We start from the raw sequence: 11,076 nt of genomic DNA, 5'->3' as shown, positions 1-11,076 counted from the left end.
CCTGCTGAGATTCTCCTTCATGGGGAATGCTCTCTCATGCTTAAGTCTTGCAGCAAGGGGAGTATTTGGGTAATCGTGAGCCAGACTCTAGAACAGCAAATTGTGGATGCATGCTTGGAGTTGCAGGGCTGAATTGTAAAGATGCTCTGGTCCCATTAGCAGACACAAGGGTTTTCTGTGAGGGCACCATGAGTTGGGATAAGTAGAGAGGAAAAGCCGATAACACCATTGCTTGTTGCCTTGCAGGCAGTTTGAGAGGACCCCTCCTATCATGGGGATTATCATTGATCACTTTGTGGACCGTCCCTATCCCAGCTCTTCACCCATGCATCCCTGCAATTACAGGTGAGGAAACACTGAGTTCAAGTCACGGGCCATGGCGAAGGCATCAGTTATGCCCAAATACAGAGCCTTTTCCACTATTTGCTAACTGCATGGGAAGGAAGACTGGAAGATTAGTGTCAGTCATACTGACATGATTGAGCATATGAGGAAGGCTGACATTTTTCCCCTCATGTTTAGAAGACTTGAGTGCAGCAAGCCACAGTATTTTCCCAAATTCTTTACAGAAGCACTTGGACATAAGTTTAACCTTGGCTGCCTTTGGGAATTTGAAAGTGTAACAGTTAATCCTGCTGTGGAACTACATGTCCAGAGGCATGTATCTCCAGATCAGAGTTTAATTTTTCTTTGAAGATGAGAGGTTTGACTTCTCTGAAATGCATGAGAGGGCACTCAGATTGGGACGAGTGGTATTGTTCGACAAAGGTCCTGAAAATAACAAAGCGAGTAGCATTAACTGGTATATAAAAAACTTTTAGTTAAATAAAAAAAACGATGGTGTTTCTGTGTGGGCATAGGGGAGCAGTGCCTGGGGAACATTTAATTTTTCATAGCTTGTTTTCCTCAGTTCTGCCAAGCAGATGAGAGCCCTTCATAATTCTCCTTTCAACTCCACCCAAATACTCTCAACCTCCTGCAGTGTTTGTCCCACTGTGTTCTACTATTTGTGTGTTTTAAGGAATATTTCCAGTTAGGAAGGTTTTCTCTTCTTGCTGCTTTAGAGCTGGTGAGGACAATGGTGCAGTATATCCCTCAGTAGAAGATTCCCAAGAAGTGTGTACCACGTCATTTTCCACCTCTCCTCCGTCTCAGGTAAGAGAAACCGGGCTTTTTTTTTTACTCCTAGATAGAACAGTCACTGTCAGGGTAGTATGCATGCTCCTGCATCAACTGCTGTGCAAGCAAGTGGCCTCCTGATGCTAATTCAGATTTAATCTGTGGGTTATTTATATTGCTACGCTCTGAGTAAAACCTAGTTAGATACCAATTTCAGAAAAATGCTGGGGACTAGAAAAACTGAATTACTGAAAAAGAGTTAAAGAACCTACTCCTATAGCTGAGCTGAGCTATGCTTGAAGAGGTTAGCAGTGTACTTACACACTCACATACAGATATTGCAAGAAAAGGAATTAAAGAGACTGATGCCAGGCAGCATAAATAGAAATAACAGACTGACATTGAAAAAGAAACACTGAAATATCCGGAAAATGCTTATAAAACAGTCATCTGCATTGCAGAATGGAAAAGCAGGAAAAAGACAAAAACTGTATTTACTGGACTATCTAAAAGTAGTTGGCACAGCAGGAATAAATATCAGCAAACAAACTGGGTTGTAATATTGAGCTAGGGCTTAACAGTCTGTACTTGCACCTACCCATGCAAATTTCACTTAAGTTTCAATTTTAAAATAAGTGGATAATGGTTTCCTTCTGAATATCAAAATACACAAACGCCAATCCCTTTTTCTTCTACTGTCCTTGTATATCTGGTTCCACAACTCCTGTGTTTTGAAGACTCAGCTATATTTGCAGTTGTCCTATAGCTTTAAATATCCAGGAATGTCCTCCCTTGTTGTCCAGCCAAGCAGATGGCTCTACTAATCTTTAAAGACAATCTAAAGACTTGAAATCTCTTTTGCTGTCAACATGAAACATAGAAAGGACTATAATTGGAATGGTGTTCCAAACTGAAAGAATTTGCTATGGGTCTTTCCACTGGAATTAGCAGAATGTATCCTACTGTATGAATGAACTAGAAAGGAGCTTTTCTTAGGAAGCGTTTTTGTGTGAAGTGGATTTTGGATGACAGGGTATCAGGGCTGAGCCAGTCATCCAGCACTCACGGTAAGTCTGATGGAATAAAGCTTTCTTATTCTGTGATACGCAGCTCAGGAGTTGAGTTTGTGGCAGAGTTGTCTCCTGCCTTTTCACAAAACAAGTTAAATGTAAAAGGTTTCCTAAGGAAACTGGCTTGCTCATGCCAGCGTTACTTAACAGTAATATGTACGTAAATGCCTTGAAGCTGACATTTTCCCAGGGGTGTGAAACCTTGCTGTCACTGAGGGGAAAAGCTTTACGAAACCAGATGAACTTTGAGGAGTCACATTAAGTATGAGCCTACATCTTTGCTTTTGTTGTGGCTCATAGCTGCCATATGCTGTGCACTTATTTATAAAGCAACTGCCAGTCTTTGTTACCACAGTTAGAATTTTAAGGCTGCCTTGGCAGAGTGGTCTCTGAAGTAAGTTAGAGGGGGGGAAAATAAAGTTAATTTCTTTCTCCAGCTTTCTATATACAACCTCACGCATGGGAAAGTACTGGGAACTGTGTGGTTCTGTAGGCAAATTGTCCAAATCTCTGCCTGTCTTCCCAGTAGAAATGAGGCCTAAGCTGCATCATATGAGGTAATAGGTATTACCTTCTCCCTGTAAGCTTGCATAGCATGTCTGTGTGAATTGTGGGGTAGCCCAGAATTCAGGAGAAGGTCTGGCCATGGGTGTGTCCATAAACAATGCTTTCCTAAAACTGAAAACTGTTGGTAGGAAAATGACTGGGAGAAGGTATGGGACTGAACCAGGTTTGGATTGCCCTTTTTGCATTAGTAGCCTCTGTGAGACCATTTACTTCTGGAGTAAATGGTAAAACGGTAAAAATACTCCTCCTGATAGAGTTCTGTCTTCATCACATCAGTGCGCTTGAATTGCACCTTAGTCTGGGTCCCCTTTATTGTAAGGGTGCAGCACAGACCTGCCAAGATGTGATCCCTCAGAAGGCTGGAAGATGAGGGAGTATGGATGAAAAGAAAGTATTGAAATACATACAATTTGTGTGTTCAAAAAAAAAATTACTCTTGGCTTTTCCTGGCATCTGTGCAGCGTTCTCCTTGCTAATTGGCCAGTTCCAATACTAATTAGCTGTGGAACAGAGTCTCTGGCAGTTACTTTCCGTCAGTGTTCACCGGAGTCTAAAGTATGACCTATGTTGACTGGTTCACTAAAAATGGGAAACAGTCAATTCTTTACGAAATGCCTGTGCTTCTGGCAGTAGTGAGACTCCTGCTCTATGTGTAGGTGTGGCTGCTGCAGCCAAAAACCTCTTCACTAGCATTCAGTTCATCCAACTCTTCATAGTTCCTCTCTGAAGTCCTTCTCTCTCTCTTTCTCTCTCTCCCTTTCTCTCACTCTCTCTCTCTCTCTTCCTTGTTTCCTCTGTGTGTCTGTGTCTGTGCACAGTGTGTTTTTACTGTCACAAAGGCACATTTTCAGACCCCTCCTCCTGTGGTGACGGACACCTTGAAGGTCCCAGTGATGGGACTGGCCTATTCACATCAAGTGAGTTGTCAATAGAACATGCTGTGTGTGGCCAGATGCAGTTCTAGCGTGACAAAACAAATACAGCAAAGTACAAATTTGACAATGTGGAATGTTTGTGCATGGGAAAGACTGGTGAATCCGAAATGGGCCAGGCACACTGTTGAGACTGGCTGCTTAAAATGCCTTTGCAGGTGAAGGTCTCCCAAAGACAGGACAAGCACCCCGAAATAAACAGCGGCTGTTGCAAGGATTGTTAGTGAAGGACAGAAGAAGTAAGGCACAAGGCTGAGTGTTCTCTCTTAGCCAGTGTCCCTAGAACCTGCACAGTCATTAGGGCTCCAGTCAGCTTAACTAGCCAAAATTAAAGTGCTTTTCATCACTCAGACCCCTGTAAATTATGTCAGCATTGGTGCTACTGGAGTATCCCACACAGCTCTGAAAGAAATGTTCCTCTTGAGGTCAAGCAAGCTAAACTAGGACAGTTTAGTTTAATCTGACCAGCTAGATCTCTACCAGGGGTGTGTAAGAAACTTCTGGGTTTCACTGCTTCCAGCACCTCGCTCCTAAAGCACTCTCAGAAGGGTTAACTTTCCAGTTCTTTTTACCTAAGATGTTTGTGGGACTGCATTCTTTGGCTGCAGTGGGAATTAGTTCAAACAGCTGACAATGCTGATAATGTTCTGGGGGGGTAAAAACATATTTAATATTAGCTCTTTAGTAAGCTGATGATGACATTCATGTGTTTTTCCAGTACGCTAAACAGGCCTGTAGAGCAGAGCTTCCCTGTGACTGGATGTCAGTTGTACCCTGTACAGCTGCCTCCTCTATGTGTAGGAAACCAGTCTTGTTTTCTTGTCAAGACCCAGACCTAGTCCCCATTAGTTCAATAAGAACTTCATCTAGAGTAATAACCTTCATTATTGATTCCAATGAAATTCTAGCATCCTCCTGCCAGCCTGAAATGCTGTGCTGTGCCTCTGACTTTTTCTGTTCCTTCTTCAGTGACGGGTGATTATTCAGACTGTGGGGCATTCCCCTTCCCTTTCCTCTCTCCTCTCCCCTTGCCCTTCTTGGTTTTTTTCTCTTCTTTCTTAGCTTTCCAGCTCTCGTCTTTCCTATCAGCCTGCTGCCCTGGGAGTTGGATCAGCTGACATTGGGTATCCTGTACTCTTTGCTGGTGGCTTGAACGCTGCACACCCTCACCAGGTACTTCTAGAGCGTAGAACAAGTGTGGCTGGTATTGTAACTGTTTGTGTCACTTGTACAGGCCTTGAAACTAGTGCGTGCATTGGTATCCTGTCTGTCAGGAACGAAAAGACTGTCGAGGAAATACAGAGAAAGCACAACCTGCACAGGAGCTGGGGATTGGCATCCCTGGCTTTACTGCGGTAGGGAAAACTGTGCTGAGAGAGCAGGCACTAGAGCTGTCTGCCTGCACCAGCACATCACTCGTCAGGATCTGCTGCCCCTGTAGCTGTCCAAGCACAGCACTGTAGCCTAGATGTAGGACACACTGGCAGTCCATACTGGCATACTGACATCCCTTCGTGAGGCAGGTAAACAAAGCTGACAGAAGTCATCTTCTGCCTGTGATGTTCCCACTACAGCAGAGTTTTGCTGACACAGTGATGGTGGCATGGAATAAACTATTTCAGTTGGAAGGGACCTACAACGATCATTTAGTCCAACTGCCTGACCAACTCAGGGCTGACCAAGTTAAAGCATGTTATTGAGGGCATTGCCCAAATGCCTCTTAGACACTGACAGGCTTGGGGCCTCAACCACCTCTCTAGGGAGCCTGTTCTAGTGTTTGACCAGTAAATGGTAAAATAAATGCTTCCTAACGTCCAGTCCAAACCTCCCCTGGTGCAGAAGCACTCAGCACTTTCCTCTCCACTTGTCCTCCTTAGGAAGCTGTAGAGAGCAGTGAGATCATAGCAAGAGGATATAAATTTTATCTTTTTCCCCCTCTTCCTGAAGGAAAACATGCCTGAAGTAGAGAGTAGTGGAGTAGGAAGGAAGAGTTTGTTGTGGGTGATCAGCTTCTACTTGACACCTCTTAGCTTCATGGGGGCCTGTGAGACATGCCAAAAACCCTACAACTTAGTCGCAGAATGATGGAATTTGCTCTGCGTTCCAGAATCACAGAATGTTAGTAGTTGGAAGGGACCTCGAAAGATCATCTAGTCCAGTGCCCCTGCCAGAGCAGGATCGCCAGCACAGGTGGTGGTGGCTTGATTTTGAGATGTCTGACTTGACTGTTCCTCTCCATCTCAGCTGATTGGTCCGGGCAAAGAGGGGGGAGTTCCCCCGATTCCCAGCCAGCCAACGCATGGCGCTCAAGCTGACCAAGAGAGGATGTGCACCCCGCTGGATGGAGTCCCCTGCTCAGCAGCTACTCCTTCTAGTAGGTAGGTCGGGTTTAGATGGTTCACCACTTGTGCTAGTCTATTTGTAATCCTGTCAAGATAAAACGTTTTGTTTTCCTCTTTTAATCTATTGTTTGTAACTTAACTAATGTCTTTCTACCCCCAAAAAAACCTTGCAGCTTTCTCTGGGGCTTGAGCCTTTCTCCAAACAATGATCTCGCCCATCTGCTTACACCTGATAAGTCACTGTAACTTCCTTACAACTACTATTATGTCAGCTTTAACTTTATTATCAATTTTATCTTTTTTTTTTTAAATCTCTCTACTGTTTTTGCTGATTGCAGAACAACAAGGTGAAGTAAGTTCACAAGCAAGTCTTAAATTCTCCAGAGACTTAATGCGAATTGTTACCAAAACCAGCTGTAGTCACTGCAAATCTGTTTACTGTTTTATTAAGAAGCTTTAGGCACAAAGTTACTGAAAAACTCAAATTGTCCTTGGTCACCTTCTCAGATAATTAAATCCTTTTTTTTGGTAACCATATTTCTTTCTTGTGAAGTCTCTATTGGAGTCACATACTTCTGAGTCAAATACCTTAAGCAGAGATTTTGCTATGAGGAAACCAAAAAACATAGTTGCGCTAGCACTTTCCTGGGCATACTATCTAAAGAGTCCTTATGCCAGAAGACAGCCATTTTTTATGTTTGTTTTAAAATTCTGAATATCTGTGGTAGAAGACAAACAGATCGTAAAAATAACTAATAGCCATGCAGTGAATCAATCATAGTGGCAGTGGCTGTTGGGATGTATTAGGCTGCTGTCTCTGTAACCTGAGCGACACATACAATTCTTGTTATTACTCTCAACTCCTCACAGATCTGTGACTACTGTATTCCTGAAAAAATAAGTCATGAACAGCAATTGCTGTGAACGTGCACATTCTGACGTTAAAAGTCAATCTCCGAAAAGAAAAGCCTATTTCAGTTGGCAACAACTTTTCATTCAGCTAAATAGTTTTCATCCAGCTTTAAACAAAAATCTGATTCTACAAGCGTCCCACTCCCCTTTTGCGCTTGAGACTGAGGAGAAATGTGTGGTACAAGGACAGAGATTGCTGTTGTCCTTCTCCCAATACTAGGAGTAAACCCAAAAATCAGAAGGAGCGTTGTAAATTATGTGACTTGACTATATTGTTTGTGCTTTGAGTCACTAATTAGTCTATTTTTCTCCCTCAGTGAGGACACAGAAACAGTATCAAACAGCAGCGAAGGGAAATGTGGCTCCCCACATGACCTTTTGGAGACTATCTTCATCAGGAAGGTGGGAGCTTTTGTCAACAAACCCATTAACCAGGTAACTAGCAGTAGGTCTTCTCAGAGGGCACCATAATGCCCTGCTTCTTCCATCTGTTCCTACACAGAGAAGCAAAAAGCACCCCAGTGCCAGCACAACCCCAGAAACCGAGTGCATATTCCTGCCTGCCACATTTTCCACAAGGTCTTGCCATAGGCTTGTTTTTCATAGAATCTTTTGGGGATGTCACAGCCATTGATTCTCCCCCACTTTGCCAGCACCTGGTCTGGTGCTCGGGTCTCAAAATGATCTGCGACTACTACAGGTTTATAAACTGGGTACAAGCCTCCCTGCCTTGAAGGGACACGCAGTAGACTCGTTCATCACTAGTAAGCAAGCACTGAAGCTCAGGTGGGGCAGCGCAGAGATCTGCCCAGTTCTAGGGCTGCTCTTCTAGGCCTTTTGGATGGATGAAGGAGAATTGTTTGGATTTGTAGCAGTTCATTAATCCTTGCCTACATTATTCAAGATGTATATAAGCCATCCCACCTCAGCGTATGTATCTGCATTGAGTCCGCTGAGTACAGTCTCTCTATCCTATGCCTTTCAAATGAGGTCGTGAGCCTCCTGCCTAATTGGCGATGAGATCTTGGGCAATTTTTAACAGGCCTGACAAAGACTTTAAAGATCCTTTTCTGTGCTGGGTGAGCAGAGCATCTTAGTGAAATTCTGTTTGCTGAATCTCCTCAGGTGACCATGGCCAACTTAGACATTCCTTTTGCCATGTTTGCTCCCAAGAATGTTGAGCTGGAAGATAACGACCCCATGGTAAGCCTCTTCCAGAGGTATAATATGTGCCTTCTCAGCATCCCTTATGCAACATTTATGCTATTCCCTACCTTGAACACACTTTGTTTTTTGAGCAAAGAACTAGTTATTCAGATGTGTTTGGCTTCAAGAAGTCTCCCACGTTAAGCCTTGAGCTCTCCACACTTGCAAATAAGAACATGTGTTTGCTGCCCCTGCTGTAGCATGTGTTTATTGTCGAACCTCCTAACTGCCCCCACACTGCCGAAGTGCAGAGACAGACATAAGAGCAGTACTCACTGTCTTTGATTTCTTGGGCAGGTCAATCCTCCTGACTCCCCAGAAACCGAATCTCCTCTCCAAGGCAGCTTACACTCGGAGGGCTCCAGTGGCAGCAGCACAGGGAACACCCATGATGACTTTGTTATGATTGACTTTGTAAGTGCTCTCGGCATTGCTCTCATGTAACACCTGCATCTTAGGTGGGCTTCAGGTGCTGGTACAAAGGCAGATGGTGTAAGAGTAATTTTCAGTGGGGGTGGAAGAGACTCACGATTCACAGTTCAAACTAGTCCCAAAATTGTAAAAACACTGATACTTGGAAACAGCAGCTACAAATTAAATACTTTCAGTTTCCTACCAACACCTGGGCTTGGCGTTCTCTCTCTAATGCCTAAAGGAGCCAGAGTCCAAGAAAATGCTCTCTTCCAAGTGCTCAGGCAAGCACAGATGTGGGCTGTTCTTCAGTTACTTAATCAGCATTATTGCAGCAACAGTTGTAATATGAAGATGTTTACAGATAGTGGGTCATAACTTTACCTGAGGTTATGGCAAAAGGGAAGCCAGTATCTCTGAATGGGGATTAACAGCAGTATCTTTGCTTCTAGAAACCAGCATTTTCTAAGGATGACATTCTTCCAATGGACCTGGGGACGTTTTACCGTGAGTTTCAGAACCCCCCTCAACTCAGCAGCCTCTCCATTGACATTGGAGCGCAGTCCATGGCAGAGGACTTGGTATGGATCCCTGAAATTTCTGTGGGAATCGTATGTTCTTTATAATGCTCTCCCTACTCCTGCTTTGAAAGAAGTCCTGTCTCCGTAGAATCAGAGAATAGGTTGGGTTTGAAGAGACCTTTAAAAGTCACTAATCCAACCCCCCTGCAGTGAGCAGAGACATCTTTAACTAGATCAGATTGCTCAGAATTCAGTCCAACCTGACCTTGAATGTTTTCAGGGATGGGGCATCAAGCACCTCTCTGGGCAACCTGTGCCAGTGTTTCACCACCTTCACTGTAAAAACAAAAAAAAATACTATTCCTTATATCTAGTCTGAAATTATCCTCTTTTAGGTTAAAAACCATTACCCCTTGTTCTGTCACAACGGGCCATGCTAAAAGCTCCTTTGCCATCTTTCTTATAGGCCCCCCCTTTGAGTATTGAAAGTCTGCAATAAGGTCTCCCCAGAGCTTTCTCTTCTCCAGGCTGAACAACCCCAACACTCTCAGCCTTTCTTCGTATGGGAGATGTTCCATCCCTCTGATCATGTGTGTGGCCTCCTCTGGACCCACTCCAGCAGGTCCATGACTTTCCTGTACTTGTCAGAGGAGAGACCCTGCCCCAAAGGGGGTCTCTCACTAATATGTTCCAGACAAATGCCAATTTGTTTGGGGCACACTTAAGCCTCCGAAACTGGTGTGTTTATCTTCAAGCTGAAAGCTGCTGCCGCGTGCTTGCTGTGGCTGTCATTGAAACCCACAAAACTAATCCTACCTCTGCTGTGTCAAACTCGGTGGCAAACTAGGCCTGATCTTGCAGCCTGAGCAGAGGTGGAATCCTGGTGTGGCTGGTGAAAGTCACGCCTGGGTGAGTGCTGGATTGGGCTCGCAAGCACTGTAGCATACTCTGGGGAGAAAATAATACCAAAGGCTAAAAGCTGCACGTGACTTGGTGGAAGGCAGTGACCTGAGCAGGTTGTGGTGCTGCAGCTGGGGAATTGCACAAGGTGATGCCCCAGTGTACCTGCTGTACCTGCAGCACAAACACACACTGGGCAGAGTGCCCTTCTCAGGGTCGTTTGCTGGATGCTGCTAAGAGGAATCCTAGTTTTGTGCACCTGGGAAGGGGAGCCCAGAGCAGTAGAGAGGGGTTGCATGACTCAGAATTTTAACCTTAGAATGTGGGTTTTATCTGCTGTGCATGAGCCCTAATCTGCATCCTTCTTTACGTTTCCAGGACTCGTTACCAGAGAAGCTGGCAGTCCATGAGAAGAATGTCAAAGAGTTTGATGCCTTTGTAGAAACCTTGCAGTGAAGCTGTTTTCCAGTTTTGCTGCAGCAGTTCTTCCTTCTCAACACATCCTGGAGAGTGACATCAAGAAATATCACCCCTGTTCTGCCTTTGTCTCACTTTGACTCGTTCCATCCATCAGATGAGCTTTCTCTGATCGCTCTCTTTAACAGCAGATACAGCTCATCTGCTGATTTTCCTCAGCTACACCACCACATAGTTCTGGACTGCTTTTCCTGCTCACAGTCAGTTTTGAATTTAAGACTTCAGTGGAGACACAAGAAGTCAAACTCCAATGTATGAAACTTAGTTTCTCCTCAGTCTCTGTTCTATGGGGAGGGGCTTTGTGAAAAGTTGCCATGTGCCCCATCCAAAGGTCTTGTGGTGTAAGTTCCTTAATTACAGCTTCGTGCTGACAGACGTTTTCCTACAGTCTCTGTTAGAGCATAGAAAGCTTTGGTTCATTTCCAGAGTCTGTGAGTTCAGCAGATTCAGTAGTTTTAAGTCCAGGACATCCATTCTGCAGAACAGGGCATCTCATCCCAACTTCAGTGTGAGTGCCTGGAGCCCAGGGAGAGACATCAGCTTTGGGACCTGTGTAATGCGAGTTACCTTTGTTTTCCTGCTTCTGAGGAGCTGGGTCACGTTGTGTAAGGCCTTCTGT

At 44.5% G+C, this 11,076-nt stretch overlaps 1 protein-coding gene across 3 annotated transcripts in view; it reads left to right on the top strand.

The window, feature by feature from the left end:
* Positions 1-10,878, top strand: part of ATG13 (autophagy related 13) — a 15,658-nt gene extending 4,780 nt beyond the window's left edge. Inside the window, exons 8-17 of one of the 3 annotated variants that reach the window (XM_009868971.1) lie at positions 247-345; positions 1,065-1,155; positions 3,575-3,673; positions 4,751-4,861; positions 5,933-6,066; positions 7,260-7,377; positions 8,068-8,145; positions 8,446-8,562; positions 9,012-9,140; positions 10,359-10,878. In XM_009868971.1, the coding sequence (XP_009867273.1) occupies positions 247-345; positions 1,065-1,155; positions 3,575-3,673; positions 4,751-4,861; positions 5,933-6,066; positions 7,260-7,377; positions 8,068-8,145; positions 8,446-8,562; positions 9,012-9,140; positions 10,359-10,436 (1,054 nt within the window). In that variant the 3' untranslated portion in view covers positions 10,437-10,878. The remainder of the gene's footprint in view (positions 1-246; positions 346-1,064; positions 1,156-3,574; positions 3,674-4,750; positions 4,862-5,932; positions 6,067-7,259; positions 7,378-8,067; positions 8,146-8,445; positions 8,563-9,011; positions 9,141-10,358) is intronic. The other 2 variants (XM_009868972.1, XM_009868973.1) reach the window with 2 other exon arrangements.
* Positions 10,879-11,076: the final 198 nt, after the last annotated feature.

The sequence above is a fragment of the Apaloderma vittatum genome, unplaced genomic scaffold (genome assembly GCF_000703405.1).
Source record: "Apaloderma vittatum isolate BGI_N311 unplaced genomic scaffold, ASM70340v1 scaffold39884, whole genome shotgun sequence".
In the NCBI taxonomy this organism is placed as follows: domain Eukaryota; kingdom Metazoa; phylum Chordata; class Aves; order Trogoniformes; family Trogonidae; genus Apaloderma; species Apaloderma vittatum.
This window is presented reverse-complemented; position numbering and strand designations above follow the sequence as displayed.